General features: G+C 41.5%; 1 protein-coding gene across 6 annotated transcripts in view; it reads right to left on the bottom strand.

Moving 5' to 3' along the window:
• Positions 1 to 23,585, bottom strand: part of FSHR (follicle stimulating hormone receptor) — a 247,798-nt gene that overhangs the window by 33,877 nt on the left and 190,336 nt on the right. For all 6 annotated transcript variants that reach the window (XM_065679634.1, XM_065679635.1, XM_065679637.1 and 3 more), the window contains one exon: positions 13,194 to 13,265. In XM_065679634.1, the coding sequence (XP_065535706.1) occupies positions 13,194 to 13,265 (72 nt within the window). The remainder of the gene's footprint in view (positions 1 to 13,193; positions 13,266 to 23,585) is intronic.

Below are 23,585 nucleotides of genomic sequence, written 5' to 3'. Positions count from 1 at the left end.
GTCTCCATAGGAATGTAGCAAAACCATTGAAAACCCAAAGACAATTCCTAGCCACTTGGGAATGACCTGCTTTCTCCTACGTAAGAGCACTTTTATCTCCCTGGGAGCCATTTTCCCCCCCACTATCCTGAGTCATATCTAACGGGAGACATAGAAAGAAGCTGGAGCTAGAGATAATGCAAAACACCTTACCTGAAGTAGTTCCTCCTTCTTAATCAAGGGAGAAGAGGAATCTTCTTCCCCACAGCACTTAAAGATGACTGAACAAGAAACATGGTTTGAATAAAACAGTGTTTTCCTTAGAAATTGTTGTGTCGATCCCTTTGCTGTACTGCACAGCATATACTTAGGATATTGTTCTGTCTGGCTTCCTGTATTGATGTAAGCATACCGGAACTTACAGTGTTTTCACAGCATACAAGCCTGGCAAAAAACCTTATGTTTTCAGTAAAACACTTTGAAAAACTACTACTGATGAAGGAAGGGAGGAAGAATCCTGAAGAGATCCTGAACCACAAAAATTACCCTTTGAGGAAGTCGTGCTGATGAAATGCATTTTACAAATACAAAATTAAATCTGTCATTTCTGATTATGACTGTTGCTTTAGTTGAGACTGAAGGAGATTCCAAACTCTGCAGCAGAAGGCATGGAAATCCATTGGTTTTAATATATTGGATCTGTAGTTCCATTAACATTCTACATTTTAGAGGAGTGCGTATTTTCCTATAATTTTAACTAAGTATTGTCTTTGGAAAGCACACAGCTCAATGCACAAAAGGACACACAAGTACTCTAGAAGGCAATCCTATGAGAGCAATTTGGTTTTCAGATTTAAAGGAATGCTTTGTGTATGTTAAAACCAATTTAAAACTAAAAGGCAACTGCTATATTGTTTCTTCCATCAAACTGAAACCAAAACATCTATTTTTGGATTATTTTAATGGGAAATGAAGAAACAAATGTAACACGTATTATGGAAAATGATCTGAGCTTCCTCTGAAAGATGTTCTACCTTGAAGTTACCCAAATACCTAAGGATCTGGATTGGATTCCTGGACAGGAGTGCATTTTTCTCACATGCAGAAAGGTACAGCAAATGAAAGCAAGCAGCACTACCAGAACACACCCCATTCTTCTACACAAAGGTAACAGGTTTTCATGGTATGTTTTCTATGAGTTTGAAGATGGCTCTGGTTTAGAAATTCCCCAGAGGAATCCCTTTGCTCCATGCCTTTGGTGAGGACAGATTAGGCAGTGGCTAAGTACAAGGGCTTTCAGGGTGTTTTTTGTCCCTCAGGGTTAAACTGCTGGTAACATGAAGTGGGTACTTCAAAATGGCAGGCTCAGGACTTCTCTCTACAGTGGCACCTATTTAACTTGAGGACCACACAAAGCCTCAAACCAGATGCTTTGGTTTCACAGTTAGAGTAATTTGACTACCTGATTTAGTTGATCCTAATCAATTTAAATGCATGCCTATTTTTCATTTGTTTGGGGTATTTTTATGTATTGAATTGTTTTTGCTTTTAAGTGGCAAGTACTTCTTACTCTTCCATTTTATATCTTCTTTTCAGTTAAATGAATGCAACTCTGTGAGCATACGAGTCCCAAGAAGCCATACAGAGAACACTCCATTTATTTATGAGACCTGTTAAAAGAGATGCATGCTACACTGGCTGCATTTCTGCCCACTTTTTTCTTTATGTGCTGCTAAAGTCAATTTAAGGACATTTATCCACTCAAGACTGAGAGGGGCAGAGAAACTCACGCTCACCTGGATGTGACCTGTATTCAGTACACTCCTATCTCTCATGCAGTCCTCAGACTCATTTTGCCTCATCATTCAAACTGTCCAGAAGGGTAGCAACAGGATGCATGTTCTTACATCCTCCTCCTCTTTAAAGATGTGCAGATGGAGGCTCATTAGGAGAGCTAATATTTGTACGTGACATGACTAGTTAGTGAGATGGCAAAGGAGGAGAAGGAAGACCCCCATTACACAGGGAAGCATGCCCATGATTTTCCTTTGGGTGACATTCAGTTAAAAATAAGGTGAAAACACTCTATTAGATTTGACTGGCAAAAATTTTCCATTTATCCACCCATGAGGCACAGCACTGCCAAAGCAGTCCAGCCTTCCCACAGTGCCACACAATGGAGTGTTATCGCCCACTGAGACATCAGCTCTGTTGCACAGCCATTTCAACGTCTGGCCAAAAGAGGTTGCTGCTGAAAGCCAGCTACAGCAGCCCTAGCTTGCAATGAATCACCATCTCCTGAGGGCATGGGCTGAGATCACCACCTCATGGTATGCAAGCCATCAAACTATCCATGCGGAAAGGAAACATTCATCACATACATGTGGACTGGATGTGAACAAGTGACCTAGAAGTCTGGAGGGTTCCAAGTCTTATTACCCTCTGCCTGAGTCATTCTCCTGTTGCATGAACCTTTTTGTGACATCTTTTGTGCGGGCTGCAGGGTTTGGGGATGGAGAACAACCCACAGTCTACTGTGTCATTTAGTCCTAAAATTATGCATAACTCACCCAAAGACAAATAAAAGAACAAAATGACTACAAAAGAGGAAAACGTGGTAGCAGGGGAAAAACTTCCTTGTTGCATATTGTATCTTCATTTGAATTCCTGAATAAATCTGAATGAATTATATTTTTTAATTTGTTTAACTATGGCAATAGTCACCATGCACTAGTGGTTTTAGCAGTATTTTCTCTTCATATGTATGACTCAAGAATTACCATAGCAACTTGCTTCCTAATTAGCCTTCAGTTACTAACAATCAATATGATTAGACAAGGTCAGCGCTGGAGTAAGCTCTATAGATTTTTAAAAAGGCCACTGAGAGTCAATAAAAGCAAGAAGAGGAGGAGCAGACTCCTGGACAATCTTCCCCAAAGGATGGTCACTGTTCTGTTATTACTCACTCTCCTGTGAACAAAAGGAAGCACAGCAAATGAGAGCTTTGCCCCTTACCTGACTGCAGAAAGCTTTTAACCTGCCAACATTTCACAAAATATGGAGAACAGAAGCATCCTTAGATCTGCAGATAAAAGGACACCTCCCTGACACATTGCTGGGACTGATGTTGACTGCACACCGCCAAAATCAGGAATAAATATGGCATAGATTTTTATCAATGCACCTACAGCTGAAATCAATCTCCCTGGGTGAGAAGGACCCCTGAAACCTGGAATAAGGTGAGACTGGCCAGTTCACAGGAAGATGCTCCCTGGGATTTAAGCATGTGCAATGCTTAGCTGAGATCCCATTAGGAAGTCCTTCCTCTAGTGACCTGAGCAATTGCCCATCGTTGACACAATTCCTACCTGACTTTTGCAGCCTATTTCAGTCATTAGCATGTTATCTCTTACCCTGAAAGCACAGTACCTGGCAGCACAGTAGGAAGAAAACATAATGTGCTATTCAGAGATACTCTGGGTACCAGGAATACAAAACAGGCTCCTTGGTACTGACAGATGAAGGCTTGTGAAAAGCTATTTTACTTGTTAGCGCATTTAAGTCTGCTACTAAGAAACATAGATCAAACCAAGCTTATTTTTAGACAAACTGTGCTGTCAATTATGTCCAGGCACACGGCTGTCACAGATGAACTGTGATGCATTCACCTGCCTCTGTACAAATGTCCTGCCACTTGGCTCCCTCCTCTATTCCCCTCTCTGCTGCAGCTGTGCCTTCTGCCTCAGCTCATCCCAGTATTCCCAAATAGAGGGTCGGGTTTGGGGAACAGTGAAGCCAAGACTTGGCACATAGAATCATAGAATAGTTTGGACTGGAAGGGACCTTTGAAGATCTGAATTGAGCAGGGATACCTTCCACTAGACCAGGTTGCTCAGAACCCCATCCAGCCTGGTAATAATGCAATGACAAGACAATCTGGACAGTGCTGTACAACACAACTTTGAGAAAATGTGTCTTGATCTTCCTCTGCACAAAATGCCCCGAAGAAGAGCAAAAGGGTTTTAAGCTCACAAGGGCAGTTTTAATTAGAATATAAACTAGGATAATTAACTTTAAGGCAGAAAAACTTTAAAGAATATTGAAAGTGATGTGAGAAGATTTTATATCCCTACCTACCCTGGCATCCAATGCTTTTGGAGAAGGTTTGGAGTTTATTCCAATGGTTTATTCCAAATGTTAGTAGGTTCTGCCGAGATTTCCTGGAAAACCTCATTCATCACCTCTGGGGCTGCTCCCTGCTCCCCAGTGCAGCCTTTGGGTGACACATATCCATCTCTGGCCTGTAAACCTCCTGCCACTTGTAGTACCTCAAAGCCACTCCCCTACAAACATACCCATCGCCCACAGAAGGTAAACCCACAGCCCCATTCCTCCAGGGAGCTCTCCCACTACCAGTTTTCCTGAAGAGCAGGGAAGAGAAGTAATAAATAAGGAAATCCTTTTCACCCTTCTCACAGCAAAGATGGGCAAAGCCAAAATCTTAGAAATCCAGCAGAAGTCTTAAAAATGTGGAAAATGAAGCTGAAAAACACATCATAAAATCTAATTCAAAACCAGAGATAAGAATGACAAAAGGATTAGATGGATCTAATGAGCACCTTCACTTCACAATTATGCTAGAAAGGATAAACATATCCAGATGAAGATGTAAATCTTTCTGCTCTTAAGCAGACAAGCAAGACGGAAGTAAATGATGCTTCCATGGAACAAAGACTAGTTTAATTCGGTCCCCATGTGAAATTTAGCATTATGCTTTGTTTTAGTGGAGAAAACTCCACAACACAAAGACATCACAAAGACACCATTCCAGGAGTTTTTGATGAACAGCCCATTATTTATTAGGTGCATTTCTCCTCCTCAGAGGAGCAATTATTCCAGAAATGTTCTCTTGAATGTTCTCCTTCAGCAATTGGCATCAGCAGCTCTAAAGGACAAAGCTCTGAACTGGGAAAGCCAACAGCTTGTCCCTCTCCCCATCTTCTAATTCTGTGCTGACTGCATTGGAAAATGCACAGACACCAACAGTTTTTCAGCATAATGCATGTCTTTCACGATCATTTGTAATTTCCATCTGTGGTGTTGGCTTCCCAAGCATTCAAAGTATTTTTTGGCATAGTATCTGTCTATCATCCTAAATCCTAGCAATTTTAATCTTTTCCAGACTACTCTATGTATATATATATGTACACACATATGCATGTATGCAAGTATATATGTACATACATATATTCTACCACGTGATATGAAATTTAATCACCAAAGGTGCACCACTCTTACTTACTCTTTTAAAAAGCCCCACATATATGGAAGTCGTCATCAAAACCAGGTTCCTGCTTGAGAAATCAAATATTCACTGTATTTTGCAAGCAAATTGATCTTGGCTTGGTCACAAAACAAACAATGGGCACAACGCATCTCTGGTTTTACACCTGAGATGATTGGGGCCAGCAGTGTCTTTGATAGCAAAATCAAAATGCAGCTCACTAATAACAATCAAATGCCCAGCCGCCCCACCACTGAGCAAAGCAGCCATCAAACTAATGATTAAATCCACGTCAATCATTCGGCATAATAGAAATACAGGCCATGCAATATAATGTTGTCAGAGAATCAGCATCTCCTGCTTAGAAAATAAATCTCTTGACTTCACCTCAACATTTGTTTTCCATAAATGCTGAGGTTTGGATCAGAATTGCTATAGCAATGGGAAACAATCTTTCATTGTAACATGCCAACTCCACTAACATTATTTCAAAGCTAAACAGAAAAGTGAGATAAAATTAATATGGGAAGGTATTTCTGAAATCCTCCTGAAATTGAATTACCATTTCCAATCTGATGCTAGCTGCCTTCTTTCTGACAAACAACAGTTAGTACCAGCAACAATAAATATTGAAGAAAATCCCATTTAGAGGAAATTGGGCACAATTTCAAGTAGGTCACACCTTTTGCACCCATTCACTTGTACAGTTACAATACACACAGACGATTAACAGAAAAGAAAATGCAATAAACCCCTGTTTTCTCATGAAAAAAGACCTTTCCTTTCTAGTTTATATTTTTAATAGCAGCACTTTTTAAAGCAAACCCAGAAGCTGGATGTATCTGGAAGCAGATGGCACCATGATGCCTCTCTGAATATGCCATCACCCAGATTTCCATAGAGTCTCAGCAGCACAGCAACCTCAGGAGCCATGGACCCTTTTCAGCATGTCTGTCAGGTAAAGGAGATGGAGGTGCTACATGTTGGAACTCAACAACCAAGTGAGGTGCAATTGCTGTAATTCTGAATGCACGTGTTGTCTCTCAGAGTTGTTTTGTTATTGTACTGTGTTTGTTTCCAGGTGAATACATTTGATTCTGAATCTTATACAGGAATTTTGGAGTTAATGTGTAATCAATACACAAGAGTTTGTTTGGTTTTTCCAAATCATATTTAGGGATACGAGACCTGAATGCACTAATTTTAGTAAGGAAAATGTAATTATTTAAATCAGACCAATATTCTGAAACATCACATGAGAAGAACCACATTTTTTGCCATGTATGAGCTATGAATTACATTGGAAAATGTAAAACATAATTAGAACTAACAATTCTGAGTTCTCATTTCATTGTCTGATATATAAATGTCAGTTTGCAGTACCACTCAGCCAGCTTAAGAATTACTTTATGCTCCTTAGAAAATACATATTTTTATAGTTACAAAGTAACTTAGATGGTCACTGATCCTACTTTGAAAGTACAAGAATCTCATAATAATAGACAGCTTGACATTTCCTTTACTTCAAAATAGAGTGAAGCTCCTGGGAGGAGGAGGTGGAAACTGAAGAAGTGACATGTCCTGGGGAAAAATATTGCCTCTAATGACAGCCATTGTACATTTTACAACACTGGCTCCTTTTGAAACAAAAAACCCACCCAAAAGCACCTGAGATGAACCATGCCCCAGCACTGCCAAGGCCATCATTAACCCATGTTACTAAGGGCATTGTCTACATGGTTTGTGAACACTTCCAGGGACAGTGATTCCACCATTGCCCTGGGCAGCCTGTTCCAATGCCTGATCGCCCTTTTGGTGAAGGTATCCAGTCTAAACCTCCTCTGAAACAGTTTGAGGCTGTTTCCTCTTGTACCATCTCTTGCTACTTGCATAGCCCACAAGAGAAAAGCAGAAATATCATAGCATTAATTCCATACCATGGGATGACTGTCAGTTCTGAGGCTCCTTGCTATGTTTATCGGTTGCAGTAATTATCAGCTTCATGCCTCTAATGCAAGGACCTAAAGTGAGGCTACCTTGCAAAACTGAATGATTTGGAGAAAGCAAATATCCCCTTATGAACCACAGCATGCCAAACCTGCAATACATCTGGCCCACTGTCTTGCTCTAGTGGTGGTAGGGGAGGCCCAGAAGAGAGTGTAAAAGCTGAACAAGCTTACTGAGAAATAATCTTAATAACTGAGGAAAAAAAATCTTAGTAATTCCTTTTTCATGTGGAGAGGTGTTTTTAACCACTGGGCTGAGACCTTTTTTTAAGCACTGTGCATTTCACCCTCAGGTCTCATTTTGAATGACTGAGGCAACTTCAGAGCCCACATTTAGATACACAACAGAACTATCTTAACTTAGCCTGCGCTTAATTATATCTGATTTATTTGCATAGAGGAAGCAGAAGAACACCTGATCAAAGTTTCCTCCTAAAGAAAAGTGGGAACTCACACAGGCATTTACCCATGTTTTGTCCTCTATGAATTCAAGTTACCTGAACAGTATGTCACTGGGGAGATGCACTGAAACATTTAGCATACATTCAGGCAGGTGGATTTCCTTTCTTTGCTCTATCTACCTCCATGGCTAGACAGACGAGAAATGATGTCCAAGATGACATCATTGGGCTTCCTTTGCCCAAGGAAGTTGTGAATGCTCCATTCGGGCTGTGTTCAAGGAAAGGTTGGACGGGGCTTAGAGCAACCTGGTCTAGTGGAAGGTGTCCCTGCCCATTTTAGGGGGGATTGGAACTGGATGATCTTAAGGTCCTTTTCAACCCAAAGAAGTCTGGGATTCTATGATTCTTCCATTAAATACTTCAGTTTCTAATACTGGCTTCATTATCGATGCACTTAACAAATAAAGATTCTGCCAACAGTTCATTACCACAGAACTCATTCTTGCTCAAAAAGATGTAATGACAAAAAATATTTTCCTTTTTTTTTTTTTTTCCCCTTTCTAAACATCTTCTGTCAAGGACAGAGAGCATCAAGATACCAAACAATACAGAAAGAATTATGGAAGACTTCCTTTCTTGTACTATGACTTGTTTCAATTAAAATATGTAAATATTAGTATGACTTTTTTTGGTGAGTTTTTAAATAGAAAAGTTAGCAAATGTTGATATGGATCTTATGAATTTATTTTACATTTCCTAGCTTCTTCTAAGGTTTTTTACAGTATTTGTGATTTTGTTCCACCATAGCATTAGCAAAAGACTGAGATCAGGTTATGCATTTACTGAAATACACAAAGCTGTAATTAGAAGCTCTGCTCTGCAACAGCAGTGGTGAGTTTCTGACATGGATAATAGATTTCTACCTCAGTTTTTTGTAATTGTGCAAGGGATGACAACAATAACTGCAATATGAGATTTCTTCCACAGATAAGCTTTGGCAGGGAAAAGCAGAATGGCAGGTGATGATGCAGCAAAATGTTTATGGGTTATAATAAAACCACCTAGTCATCATTCATTACTTCCTATGTTTACAACCCAAGGCATAGTTTTTACTTCCAGAAATAAATTTGGATTAAGAACACACCAGGAGTCCTATGCATTAATACTAATCACTGAAGTTTGCTGTTCAAGGGATGCTATTTGCAAAGGCTAAAAGAGGGTCCTAGAATGGCTTGGTTTGTAAAGGACCTTAAAGCTCATCCAGTTCCAACCCCCTGCCATTGGCAGGGACACCTTCCACTAGACCAAGTTGCTCCAAGCCATGTCAAACCTGGCCCTGAACACTGCCAGGGATGGGGCAGCCACAGCTTCTTTGGGCAACCTGTGCCAGTGCCTCCACACCCTCACAGGGAAGAATTTCTTCCTAATATCCAATCTAAATCTACCCTCTGAAGTAATGGCCCCCTTTGAGAAGAAAATGTATCCAAGCTGCTCATGGCCATACAGAGTGACTGCGGAAGAAGGCTCTGCTTTGCCTGGCTCCTCCACTGATGGTGTATTATAGGACTCCTTGGAGAAGCTCACAAACCTGTTCAACTTTCAAATCACATTTGTGGGAACCCATTTCAAAAGGCAGAGTGTAGCAATGTGCAAATGACTGACACCCTGGTTGCTGTTGGGTTAAGGAAAGTGTATGTTGCACACAGCAGAGGATAAGTTTTCCTACATGATTTTGCTTCAGTCAGAGGCCTCAATTGCAAGCAACCCCTCTGGTATAGAAAAGAGCAGGATTAGACCAGGCAGAGAGAGGAGAAAGCCCCACACTGTAACAGTGGCCCCATTAAAGCACTTATTCTTTGGAATATCAGCCCGAACTTTGAACTTCTTTGCTTATGCTAGTTACTCGCCTTATTGTTTTTAAACTGTAGTCCTCTGTTCACTGAGAAAAAAATGCATATTTAGACCAATTTAAATGCATTAAGTAGCACCCTTATTTTCATACCCTGCCCTTAAGATGCAGAACATTACACACAACTTCCTAAAATGTAAATTAGAATTTAATATCCATGGAGTTGCACCTTGGTAATATACCCTGGAGTATTCATTACCAACATATGATTGTTACCTGATTCAGTGTGTGTTTTGGTATGCAGAATGCACTGTGTCCCCCTATCACCTTAGGTATGTAAATAAATATTTTTGTAAACATGCACTATTTAACTTACACATCACAGAAGATCCTCCTTTTTTTGCTTCTTACAAAAACCTGCCAAACACATAGCAGACTTATCCAGATGATGCAGAAGACAGAAAGGAACTCCTGCCTAGAACCAATTTCCAAATGTCTTGGTTACACAGAATCCTAACCCTCTCCTCATAATAGCTTTAATGATCTGATTTAATCACAACCTTTTGCGTACCAAATGAGGCAGTACACAATACACTGTGCAAGAAAAAATGAAGAAGCTGCAAAATACTGACCAGCTTTCTTGGTAGCAGAAGACCCAAACTGTTCATCCTTAAATGATCATGTGATTTCTGCTTCTGTCCCTTCATTCCCCTCTTTTTGGGCTGTATGCTGCCAAGTGTGACAGCATCATATGCTGGGGCTGAATGAAACTAGTGAGGTGGATCGAGAACTGGTTGAAAGGAAGAAGGCAGAGAGTTGTGGTCAATGGCGCAGAATCTAGCTGGAGGTCTGTGACTAGTGGAGTTCCTCAGGGGTCGGTGCTGGGACCGGTGCTGTTTAATATTTTCATCAATGACCTGGATGAGGGAACTGAGTGCACCCTCAGCAAGTTTGCTGATGACACAAAACTGGGAGGAGTGGCTGACACACCAGAGGACTGTGCTGCCATTCAGCGAGACCTGGACAGGCTGGAGAGTTGGGCGGGGAGAAACTTGATGAAATTTAACAAGGGCAAGTGTAGAGTCTTGCATCTGGGGAAGAACAACCCCATGTACCAGTACAGGTTGGGGGTTGACCTGCTGGAAAGTAGTGAACGGGAAAGGGACCTGGGGGTCCTGGTGGATAGGAGGATGACCATGAGCCAGCAATGTGCTCTTGTGGCCAAGAAGGCAAATGGCATCTTAGGGTGCATTAGAAAGGGAGTGGTTAGTAGGTCAAGAGAGGTTCTCCTCCCCCTCTACTCAGCCTTGGTGAGGCCGCATCTGGAATATTGCGTCCAGTTCTGGGCCCCTCTGTTCAAGAAGGACAGGGAATTGCTTGAAGGAGTCCAGCGCAGAGCCACAAAGATGATTAAGGGAGTGGAACATCTCCCTTATGAGGAGAGGCTGAGGGAGCTGGGTCTCTTTAGCTTGGAGAAGAGGAGACTGAGGGGTGACCTCATCAATGTTTACAAATATGTAAAGGGTAGGTGTCAGGATGATGGAGCTAGGCTTTTTAGAAATGATCCAGTAATGATAAAAATCATGTGCACAGATATGCTGGACTGTATAAGATACTATTTTTCTTCAGTAACATATTCAAAAGATATTGTCACTCTCCTCATTTTTAGTCTAGTTCTAGATAAGCACATACATATAATGCACTGAGGTATCTCATTTGTATACATCAGGCTATCCACATTTTACCATATGGAGATATCACATTATTAATGGCTGTTTTCCTTAAATAGACTACAGTTTGCTTTAATCTTCCTTTCTGTGCATGATCCTGCAAGACTAAGAAGGCTTTCATACAAAGGCCATGGTTTTATATGCAAATCTATTATTTGATTACACACTTTTTTTTTGTCCCTACAGTATCATGAATATTTCTGATGAATGTTTTATGGGTTAGGTTTAGGACTTGCGAGCTATTTCACATTTTATCTGTTTGCCGTATCATCTGCAAATACTGCATCTTTGTTGATGGTGATTGGTCGCATTTACATATTTATCACACTTTTATTTTCAAGGATGTTTTGCTATAAATTGTCTGTCCCCATTTCTCCTCCAAGTACCACTAGTCCATAGATATATTTTCAAATTGAGCTCATTTCCATATATAATTTTTGTGGTTGACAATAAATCCCTACTTTGAGACATCATATTCAATGCGATCACTACCTTCATACATATCTGACATACGGTTTCTGAGTAATTAAAGATAACGGAAGCAGTTTACAATGCACTTTGCAACCCACTTCATAGTCCAGAGAGCTCAATGATTTTCCATAAAGACTAAGCTAAAAGGAACCCTGCAGGACTGGGGAGAAACAAGTGCCAACAAAACTGTTGAAACAGCTGATCTTAGTCCTGATAACCCTTAGCCACAAAAAAGGCAACTTTCTTTTTCCTTTGTCAAGAAAAATATCCATTTACAGCTTGATGAACTTACGAGGATCTGGATCTATGAATAGGATGCAGCAACTGGAGGCTTTTTAGTGTGTACCACATGCCAACAGAAGACTCCTGAACCTACAGTGATGCTCTGAAATGGATGTCGCACTTCAGAAAAGACCAGATGCCATGTGAGCTTTACTGCTTGCTACTGATCAGCAACTCCTGAATCCTTTTATGTCCACTCTTTGGTCTTCATCCCTTCATCCCCATCATTTTCTCGGTTGAAAATCCTATCTATTTCCTTGCCATACCTTCTGGTGTGTTCTCCTTCTAGCTAAATCCCTTACTTATGCAAGAGTATGAGAGAAATGGCTAGAAATGATGCAGAGAAACATCAGCAATCTAATCCTTTTTAATTTTGCCATTACACACAGCATTGAAAAAGGCACTTTCAAATGTATTTCCCCACTGCCACTCAGACACGTCACGGGTGAAGACTGTGACCCTCTTCTGTCAGGGTGCAAGCGCTGGATGTGTTTCTAAACAAAATACTGTGATTTGCTCATATATGAAATAATTCAGAAAAATCATACATGCTCTGGAATGGTTCAGGTTGGATGCTGTCATTTACAATTTCTGGTGCTAGCACCAGTTAACCCATAGATTTTCTGTGGCTAAAGAATAGTAGGGAACATATTATTTGGGATTTGTTTTTCCTAGAGTTGGAGGGCTGCTCTACACCCACAATAGTATACTAATGAAGGCATGATACATCTGTTCATTGAAAGCGCTCATCATTGTTAGGCTTATCGCTAAAATCCACAGACATTAGATGCTTACACCCTTTATGTGCTAAGATTTTAGGATCTATCACCTGTAAGAAACTTCTCTCACATCCTACCAGCTGCTTCTAAACATGCACAAACCAGTCCTATTTATTCCTTAGTGAAAACAGAATTGGCTGGCCCGTTACAAACAGGAGCTCTTTCCTCTGTAATCTTTCCACTGTTTCATTCCAAAATTGTCAAATAATCAGTTTCTCATGATCTCCTGCTATGGCACTACATTTACTAAATGCAATGACACTCCATGCTGAACAAAACCCTTTGAACCAAGGAAACCAGAAGAAGCTCAGAGAGAGGGGCTTGCTCACTGGCTGTAAAAGGAGCTACAACCAGAAACTGCTGTTTGGAGTAAAATAGGTTTTTTCCTACTAAATACTGACATGATACATACATTTTCTCGAGGTCAGCGAGTCCTCTGAAAGCTCCTTTTGGAATGACTCTCATCTTGGTGAGGACAAATCTCCTGAAATAAAGAAATGGGGTGGTTATTCACTATTTACAACACAGGACTGCATGGAGACCATGTCAACGGAGAGGTACAAGGAGAGTCTCCAGGCTAAAGGCTCTGGCATCTAAATACAGCTGTGAAGTTCAAAGGTTTTGTCAGATTCTAACTGCCTGCCTAGACCAAAATTACAGCACAGAGTTGGGCTGCCATGGAGTTGTTCCAGGGAAAAAGCATTCGTCAGTAGCTGCAATTTCCATGTTTGCTTCAGCAAGAAATCTAGATCCATTCACTGCAACTTAGCTGTGTCCTGGGAAGAGACAACCTCTTTCTCATTTTGACCTCTATTTTGAGAGATGCTCAAGCACAGGATGAAGCAGCCTGGCAGAGCCAGACTGGGATGAGTTTCTTACACATCGTTGTAAGACAGTACATGCATGCTCATGCAAGATAAGACTTAACTTGCTGCACAGATAATTTAAAATATCATATAAACCTTTTTGTTAAACCAGATTCATCTCCTTTTACCACAATAAGCAAAGAAGACTACAAAACTTCTTATAGCACTCAGCAAATAAAAGGTAGGGTTTCTACTACTCCTACACATTCAATTATTCATAGGTAGTGACCTGCTCATGAAGACACATGGAATCATAGAATCAGAGAATAGTTTGGGTTGGAAGGGACCTTAAAGCTCATCCAGTTCCAACCCCCTGCCACAGGCAGGGCCACCTTCCACTAGACCAAGTTGCTCCAAGCCCCATCAAACCTGGCCTTGAACACTGCCAGGGATGGGGCAGCCACAGCTTCTCTGGGCACCCTGTGCCAGGTCCTCAGCACCCTCACAGGGAAGAATTTCTTCCCAATGTCTCATCTCAATCTCCCCTCTGTCAGGATAAAGCCATTCCCCCTGGTCCTGTCCCTACAGACCCTTGTCGAAAGCCGCTCTCCAAATTTCTTGCACATGCCCACATGATATTCTTATGACAAGATGCCAGGTTAAGAAAGCCTAACTGAGAAATGAGAAAGCCCACAGAGGGTTTGTAGGGAGAAATATCACATTTTTCTATTTTCTACTGAGAGCAAAAATCACATTCAAACTTCCAGGTATCACACACTAAGCAGGGAAATAAGCAAGACATCAGATAATAGTGGTTGCATTGACAGACAGCTGTTAAAAAATAGTATTTTCTTTAAAATAAAAAAATCATTTGTGTAACGCACATGAATATCAGCCTGTGAATCAGTTTCTTAGTCTCACCTCTGTGCCTGGTAAAATCTTGGAGCACATTCTCCTGGAAGACATGCTAAGGCACATGAAAAACAACAAAGTGCTTGGTGACAGCCAGCATGGCTTCACTAAGGGGAAATCCTGCCTGACCAATTTGGTGGCCTTCTATGATGGGGCTACAGAACTGATGGACAACAGTTGATGTCATCTACCTGGACTTGTGCAAAGCCTTTGACACTGTCCCACACAACATCTTTCTCTCTAAATTGGAGAGACATCAATTTGATGGATGGACCACTCGGTGGATAAAGAACTGGCTGGATGGCCGCACACAAAGAGTTGTGATCAATGGCTCGATGTCTGGCTGGAGACTAGTAACGAATGGTGTCCCTCAGGGATCGGTGCTGGGACTGGTCTTGTTTAACATCTTCATCGCTGACATGGACAGTGGGATTGAGTGCACCCTCAGCAAGTTTGCCGATGACACCAAGCTGTGTGGTCCGGTTGATATGCTGGAGGGAAGGGATGCCATCCAGAGGGACCTTGACAAGCTTGTAAGGTGGGCTGATGCCAGCCTTATGAAGTTCAACCATGACAAGTGCAAGGTCATACACCTGGGTCAGAGCAATCCCAGGCACAGCTACAGACTGGACAAAGAAGAGATTCAGAGCGGCCCTGCAGAGAAGGACTTGGGGGTGCTGGTCGATGAGAAAATGAACATAGGCTGGCAATCTGCACTCGCAGCCCAGAAAGCCAACCGTATCCTGGGCTGCATCAAAAGGAGCGTGACCAGCAGGTCGAAGGAGGTGATCCCGCCCCTCTACTCTGCTCTTGTGAGACCTCACCTGGAGTATTGTGTGCAGTTCTGGTGTCCTCAACATAAAAAGGACATGGAACTGCTGGAACAAGTCCAGAGGAGGGCCACGAGGATGATCAGGGGACTGGAGCACCTCCCATATGGAGATACATTGAGGAAGTTGGGGCTGTTGAGCCTGGAGAAGAGAAGGCTGCATGGGGACCTCATAGCAGCCTTCCAGTACCTGAAGGGGGCCTATAGGGATGCTGGGGAGGGACTCTTCATCAGGGACTGTAGTGACAGGACAAGGAGTAACGGGTTAAAACTTAAACAGTGGAAGTTTAGATTGGATATAAGGAGGAAATTCTTTCCTGTTAGTGTGGTGAGACACTGGAATCGGTTGCCCAGGGCGGTTGTGAGTGCTCCATCCCTGGCAGTGTTCAAGGCCCGGTTGGATGAAGCCTTGTGTGGGATGGTTTAGTGTGAGGTGTCCCTGCCCATGGCAGGGGGGTTGGAACTAGATGATCTGGAGGTCCTTTCCAACCCTAACTATTCTATGATTCTATGATTTTCCCATGGAAATGATTTGTTTTCTGAATTACTATAGAAGTCTTTTTTTCAGTGAGCATACCTGCTAGCCCATCCCTCAGTTTTGTCATCTCACAACTGGTTTTGCATGGCTGCTTGGGATTGCCTTTTAGCTCATGTCTGTGCTGCCTTATTGTAGCATCTACTGGAGGACGGAGATAGGAACTCAGCCTGGTATTATCTGCTGTGTAGTCCTGCAAATTTTAACACAATCCCTCAAAACTAGAGACTTACTTTCTTACTGTTCACATAAAGTATTCATGCAATCCTCATCTATTTTTTATTTCAGCTGATTAGTTTAGAATTTTCATGGGAGATTATCATGCTTTAATCAAAGTCTTTGGGGAAAAAAGCATTATTCTGATAGAATACCCCTGTGAAAGGTGCCAATTTTTTAATTGTAGCTCTTTAGTAGACTCTACCCCCTCATTTAGATTCCCAAATATGAGTTAATATTTAAACACGACAAAGTCGGTGCCTGCCTCACCTAGCTGTAGAGATGTCACTTGATTTTACCAGGAATGAGCACAGCCCCACACTTTTTTAAACATTGAAATTTATGGCATTCTCAGTCCTGCAAGACAATGAAGTCATTTGGTATTCCATTATTCTTGTGCTATCATTAGTGTATGTCAGAAAGAGCTTCAACACACTGTCACACAAGAATTACAGTATTGAGATCATTATGCAAATGTTAGAAGGATTAAAGAGCTTCCAGAAAGGGCCTAACTTGGATTAAGCAATTTGTAAAGCCCTACTGAAAACACAGCTGGTGTAATGCATGCAAAGCTATGGCTCTGCTTTTGGAGGTACAATGGATCCTTGCAGAACACCCAGCAGGCTTAGTGCTACCAAGCTGAACCATCAGGAAACTCTTTAACTTTGGTCTGCTTTGAAACCTTTCCTAAACTCTCCTTTGTAGAAACACATGCCCAGTTTTGGAACCCTAGAAAGCAGGTTCTGTCTGAAAAGCCACCTATAATCTTCTTATGGCGATGTTATAAACTGAATCTTCTCTCTGCAGGCAGAGATCACCAGGGAGTTTGTGATGTTTTAATTAAACACTGGCCTACACCATGCTTCACCGCAACAAGAATTTACAGCCTGATCCCCAAACTAATTAAAAGGAGGGAACCTCATTCATAGATGAGGTTACCTGTATAAGAAAACCTACAGGTGCATAGAAGTAAAAATCAGACCTTGAGTTTCTTCAAGTACTGTGCTATCCTGCATTAGTAAGATGCCAGAATTCTGGAACCATGTATCTAATGCCCTGTAGCAGTAAAAGTAGAATTGGATTTTAATAGCTGAAGTCTCACATTCCACTTTAAAAAATTAAGGTTAATTGTTTTTAAACATCCCTGAGTAGGCTAATAAAGTCAGCCTTAATGGTATAACGAACACTGAACATTAGAATCAGCTACTTGTTGAATTATCAACTGTATAATGAATAGGAGTCTATTATAACTACCCAAATGCTGTACTGTCAATAAATCTCACCAATTAGGCTCCAAGAATCAATCTGTACTTAACTTGAAATACTGGCTGTTCAGCTCCAATTCTTTCCAATGTACATGGAGAAAATAATTAAAAAGCATTTCCTCTGTTTTGTTGCTGGCATTACTTTAGGGTCAAAGAAATGAATACAGCCCACCTTCATTCAAGCATGTTTCACACCAAGACAAACAAGTAAACAAAAGCATCCTTTAAGAAACATGTGCTTAACGAAAATGTGCAGCATTTGGTCCTTAAAAATTATGTTAGCACTTAGGCACAAGGAAAGCACTGAAAAGCCTAAACACTCAGTGCATGGTATAGAATTGAAAACCCAGAGCCAGGTGCCTGACATAAGGGGTGAGAAAGGTTAGACTGAAGGTTGGGTAATCCAAAAAGCTGTATGCAGATCTAGCCCCCAGGAAACACTAAATATCAGCTCCCAGACCTTTCAGCTCTGTGTACATGGTGGTCTTTCAACATAGGAATGGCAGCTGAATCACAGACACGGGGAATGAGAGTCCTGGCTTCCAGTCCCCCTTCACCCTGAATGGTGCAAACTCTCGTATTTCATGATGCTCAGCCACCAAAGGATCTCTCCCAGTCTAGGCTCAAGCATCCTGCAGCTAGGGCTAGACTCCTTATGCCACCAAAGAGTGCAAGGGGGAGCTTAACCCAACCAGCCTCTCTAGGGGGATTACGGTTAGAGCTGATTTCCCTGGGGTAAGTTAAAAAAACAACAAAACCACCCAAACTCCCCCCAAACCCCACTTTTTAAAGTCCAAAGTTCAGTGACGTTAATGTTATTTAGGCTACAGTAGGTCTCAGAAGTCCTAGCAAGGACTCCAGTGTTGGAGTCACCAAAAACTGACAAGTAAAGGAGCAGAAACAAGCACAGGAGAGGAAGCAAGCCCAAAACAGTGACACAGTTACCCTGCAGCATAAGAAGGCAATACATGTAGCTGGATATAGAAGAATGGGATTATTAACTGTTGTTATTCCCTGTGCACAGAAGTATAAGCTAGATTTAAGTCTGGCCCACTGCTCCTATTCAGGTCCTGTTATCCAAAATAGGTTTCTATATCCTGATTTAAATGCATCGGCTGCCAGTAACTCTTAGGGAGTTTATTGAAGCTGTCTGCTGCAGTTGTACAATCCTTGTTATACTTTATTTATTTATATATATGTGTGTTACAAATCATAATATATTTACTTAAATATATAACATTTTTTAATATTTAACTGATCTTTACACCTGCTTTTAGTTTCCTGAGCAGTGAGAACAACTGTCTTCTGTTGAGCAGTACTACTGTTCTACATTTGGAAGGACAGGTAAGTTTATAATCAGGTTATACTTCCCTGGACTAAACATGCTCAATTTCCACAGGTTTTTCCATTTGTTTAATTTTATATGCCTCTTTATTTCATCATTTTAGTTTGTCTCATCAATGGCTGTAGTAAATTCTTCTATTACAAAACTACTAAAACCCTGCTGTTAATTAAGACTAGACATGTCAAGACTAGGGTAGAACTATCTCCTACTGGTCTTTTTATACAGAGATATCTAAACCTGGTTGTTTAAAACAGTAGGGTCTCAGTCAATAGGAAGCCACTGACACAGGTGCCTTACAACATTTTACATTGCCATGAAGAGCAAACAACCCATCTTGTTTCTGTATGGCTGTGTCTAGTATGAGAGAAATATCAGAGTGCCAAAGTAATCTCAAAACCTATAGAGGACATAATGCAAACAACAGAAATTAGCAGGTACTGGTAAAATGTCCTAAACAATAACATTTGCAGTTATGAAGAGATTTACTGAAACAGTCTCTTCTGTGGCTGAAGTAGTTCAAGACACACACTACATAAGATATGAAAGGAAAAAAAACCCTCCAGCAAAGTTAATAATTTTCCATCCATCCCCACGTGTATCAGACTGACCTCATCATGAAGAGATGAAGGACTGCACGTCATTATTGAAGTATCTGGTGCCCAAGGTATGGGTGATTGAAAAGACTTGGTTCTCAGCGCCGTGTTCCACAAGATTTTGCTTGAACAACCATGAAGATGCTCTTTGGCGTATATCCTACACCAGAACTTACTCCAGCACTGCAGGGGTGCCCCCTCCTCACACCACTGGCAATAATCTTGCAAAACAAAGCACTGAACTGATTATCAGAAATCAGAATAGTTAAAAAAACCCTCACACCAGTATCTGCTTCATAAAGCATGGCTGACACTAGGTCTTTCAAACCACGCTTTGAAACTCATTTCTCAGATCTACTTAAGTCACGCACAGTTAATCAGAAAGCGTGTGCATTGCACAATTATCTTCCATGGCTCATGTTAATTGCAAATTCATGATGTTAAAATGAACAATACCAAGCAGATACTATAAACTCTATAACTTAAGGACTAAAGGAAAATAAAATACAAAGGCAAAAAGATTTAGTGACCATAATGCTAAATCGCTAAATGTGGCTCCAAAGATATAAATGTGATAGGATTTTGAAGAACATTCTTCGATCTCCAAGCTAACAGACTCATGTTATAAAGTTCTAATCCTCTGCAGCAATGTGTATGTTGTCAGGAAAAGATTTATAGTTAAATTTCATTTACTCTCTGTCATTTTGTGTTTGTTTGTTTCTCTGGTTTACTTCTTGCTTTGCTGGAAGTTCAAGCATAGGCAACAGATGAGTCTTTGCTTTACATCAGGAGAAGATAAAATGACGTCATGACCTATTTAGCATGGCCTTGTTTAAATGCAAGAAACAAGAAAATCCTGCTCCCTCTGTTTGTTTGGTTGGGTTTTTTTCTGTTTTCACTCAATTAGTGAAGAACTATTTTTCTTTTCATGCCATAATAGGAGATAAATAGATGCTGCAGACCATGTCCCAGATAGTGTAAATCAATTGAGCTGTGTCAGTTTTGCCCTAAACTTTTGTCCTGATTCTCACTGGAATGAATTATGAGATTCCTTTGAGCTAAATGTGATGTAATTTAAATTTATGAAGAACAGCTTATTGAAATGAGTTCAAATTGCCATATGACTTTGCTATGAGTAGGGACTGGTTTTGGCAAACACAGAATCATGGAATGGTTTGGGTAGGAAGCGACCCTAAAGCTCATCCAGTTCCAACCCCCTGCCATGCTCAGGGACACCTTCCACTAGACCAGATTGCTCCAAGCCCCATCCAACCTGGCCTTGAACACTGCCAGGGGTGGAGCAGCCACAGCTTCTCTGGGCACCCTGTGCCAGTGCCTCAGCACCCTCACAGGGAAGAATTTCTTCCTGATGTCTCATCTAAACCTCCCCTCTGTCAGTCTAAAGCCATTCCTTCCTGTCCTGTCACTACAGGTCCTTGTCAAAAGCCCCTCTCCAGCTTTCTTGTTGGCACCTTTAGGCACTGGAAGCTGCTCTAAGCTCTCCCCAGAGCCTTCTCTCCTCCAGGCTTGAACAAGCCCAGCTCTCAGCCTGTTTCCAGAGAAGAGCTGCTCCAGCACTCAGAGTATCTTTGTGGCCTCCTCTGGACTCAGTCCAACATCTTAGTGTCACTCTGGTGTTGGCTGAATGCAGGACTGCATGGGGGTCTCACGACTTCTCACTAGGGAGGGGCATATGCAGATATACAGGAGCATGGAAGTATTTTTCCTAATCAGCTATCTAGGTGGAAGATCTCGCTAATCTATTTAGCAGTTTGTAGCTGCTTTCAGACACAGCTAAGGTTTCCGCTTCCCAACAGCAGGCAGAGAGGGATCTAAACCTCTTAAATCAGATGCTAAAACATCAGGCTTCAAAACCCATCAAGCTAAATGCAAAACTTGCTTTCTGGTTTAAAAGTCTTTAGAGTACATGTATGTCATGCTGCAAAGCTATTTGCAACATTTATGAGGTTTTAACTTAAAAACAGAGGAAGATTTATATTAGTTGCCTCAATTCCAAGAGATGCTGAGGTTAAGACTTCATAAAGCTGATGGAATCATGAGGAATGGCACTGGCAGTGGCAAAACACTGCTCCCACTACCCTACAGGCCCATCTTTTCAGACAGCTATGCCATCATCAAGCCAAAGCCAAGCAGAATATTTTTTCCAGTAATGACTATTCATGTAACTACAGATTCATTTCAAAAATGGACCCTGATGGCACAGGCATGTCTGAAAAATGAGGAAGATCTCTGAGAGACATGATCCATGCATTTGAGAGACCTTGCTTTACACACACGTAAGTTGACTTACAAGACAGAGACCATAATCCCTTGCTCATAGGCACCATATGGCTTGAAGCATCTAATCACTGCATTCACTTAATGTGCTTAAATCAGCTGCTCATCTCTTCAGATGTTTGTGAAAGAACAAGTTATCTAGGCTGTGCAGCTGGTTCATTCCTTTTGTGGGATAATAAAAGCAGGTAAAGGTGAGTATTCCAAGGAAAAATCAGACTATGTACATTTTATGGTGTACATTTTATGGAGAAGACAGAAACCAAAGATGCACTCCTGAGATTTAGGCTGTACCGGGCCTGGCTAGGAGCGAGTTAATTTTCTTCATGGCATGACTAAAACCCTACTGATAACACACTAATCTTCTAGCTTTTGCTGAACAGGGTTTGCACAGCATCAAGGCCACCTCTGTTTCTCACTTTGCCCTCTTCAGTTGGGGTGGGAGGTGGGCTATAGGCCTGGGTCACCAGGCAGGTGACCCGAATTAACCAGGGTCCATAGACCCAAACTATTCCATACCATATAATGTCATGCTCAGCAGTACAAGGGAAAAGCATTCTTCTATGCACCAGAAAAATGCAGGGTAAAGCTGGGAGGGTGCACATCCTCCTTTCAGGTATGCTACTTGGGAATCTTTTCAGGTCTAGGAGTGATGTAAGGGGCATCTCAGAATGAACGTATTTTTGATTTGTGTGCTATTAAACAAAGCAATGTACAGGCAAAGTAAATACAATTAGAACTGTGATGATAAAGTTATTAGTGATGCCCATCTGCTTATGGGTCTGAATCTCAAAAGCAATATGTGCAGTAGCCGTGAAAAATCACTCCTTAATCTTCACCAGTGGCCTTCCTTAGAAATCAATTTCCTTTTCTTTTTAGAATTAGAATAAAAGGATAATGAATAGTACTGATAGCATTTCTATTCTAAATTTAGTGAATACTTGCTTGGCATAATAATCCCACCCAGCCACAAAAAGCTGTTTCGCTTCCTGAGTGCCTACAAGACCACAACATGGATAACAAAATGCCCATTTCCCCAGCAGAGCTGTGATGTTGCTCACACAGGCACACAATAAAGTTGCTGTGGGATTTGTTTTCCCCCAGGACCTTGCTTAGGTCAGCTTAATAAGTTGCACACTGTGCCCCGCAGAAGCTTGCAGCTGATAAGGAGAGATAAGGAAGGACAGAAAATTGTTATGAGGAAAAGAAAAGCATCTAAAAGATTGCAAACATTGTCAAGCCACAGGCTCATAAAGCTTCCTCTCCCTCCTCCCGCCTCAGTTTTCCAAAACCATTGTATGTTTAGTCTTAGCCCTGATACCCTTTTCGTTTCTGGACAAAGCATACACTGTCCTCAGCAACACTGTACACCCCCCGCATGACGCTGCAGATAGCTTCCTTCTGAGGGCACACGTGCCAGCAGTTAAAAATAAGGCTTCGAGATGCTTTTAAATAACTCTGCTTGAATAGGGTGAGAAGAAATTCTTCCCTGTGAGGGTGCTGAGGGCCTGGCACAGGGTGCCCAGAGAAGCTGTGGCTGCCCCATCCCTGGCAGTGTTCAAGGCCAGGTTGGATGGGACTTGGAGCAACCTGGTCTAGTGGAAGGTGTCCCTGCCCCTGCCAGTGGGCTGGAACTGGATGAGCTTTAAGGTCCCTTCCAACCCAAACCAGTCTGGGATTTTCAGAATCTGGAGATGGGAGATTTAAAAAGAAACAACCAATCAGTAAGATGGAGGAAAAAGAAAAAAAAAGATAGCAAAATTCCCAGTCAGAAAAAGAGATGCAACAGCAGGACTCCTACTCGACCTCAGATGTTTAACGGTCTTAATTAACTTCATGCAGTTATTTCACTGTACTTATATTGGGTTGCTTTACGCTGAGATAAAGCTGGAGAGAAACAGTTGTCACCATTCATACCAGTTACCTGTGTCAGTTCTGCTGAAGACTAAGGTGCAAGTAGCAGTAACTCACAAGATAGGTAACAGACCCGAATGACACTTTCCCTGAG

Source organism: Lathamus discolor, chromosome 5, assembly GCF_037157495.1.
Source record: "Lathamus discolor isolate bLatDis1 chromosome 5, bLatDis1.hap1, whole genome shotgun sequence".
In the NCBI taxonomy this organism is placed as follows: Eukaryota; Metazoa; Chordata; class Aves; order Psittaciformes; family Psittacidae; genus Lathamus; species Lathamus discolor.
Note: the sequence above shows the minus strand (reverse complement) of the source record. Positions and strands in the feature narration are given on the sequence as shown.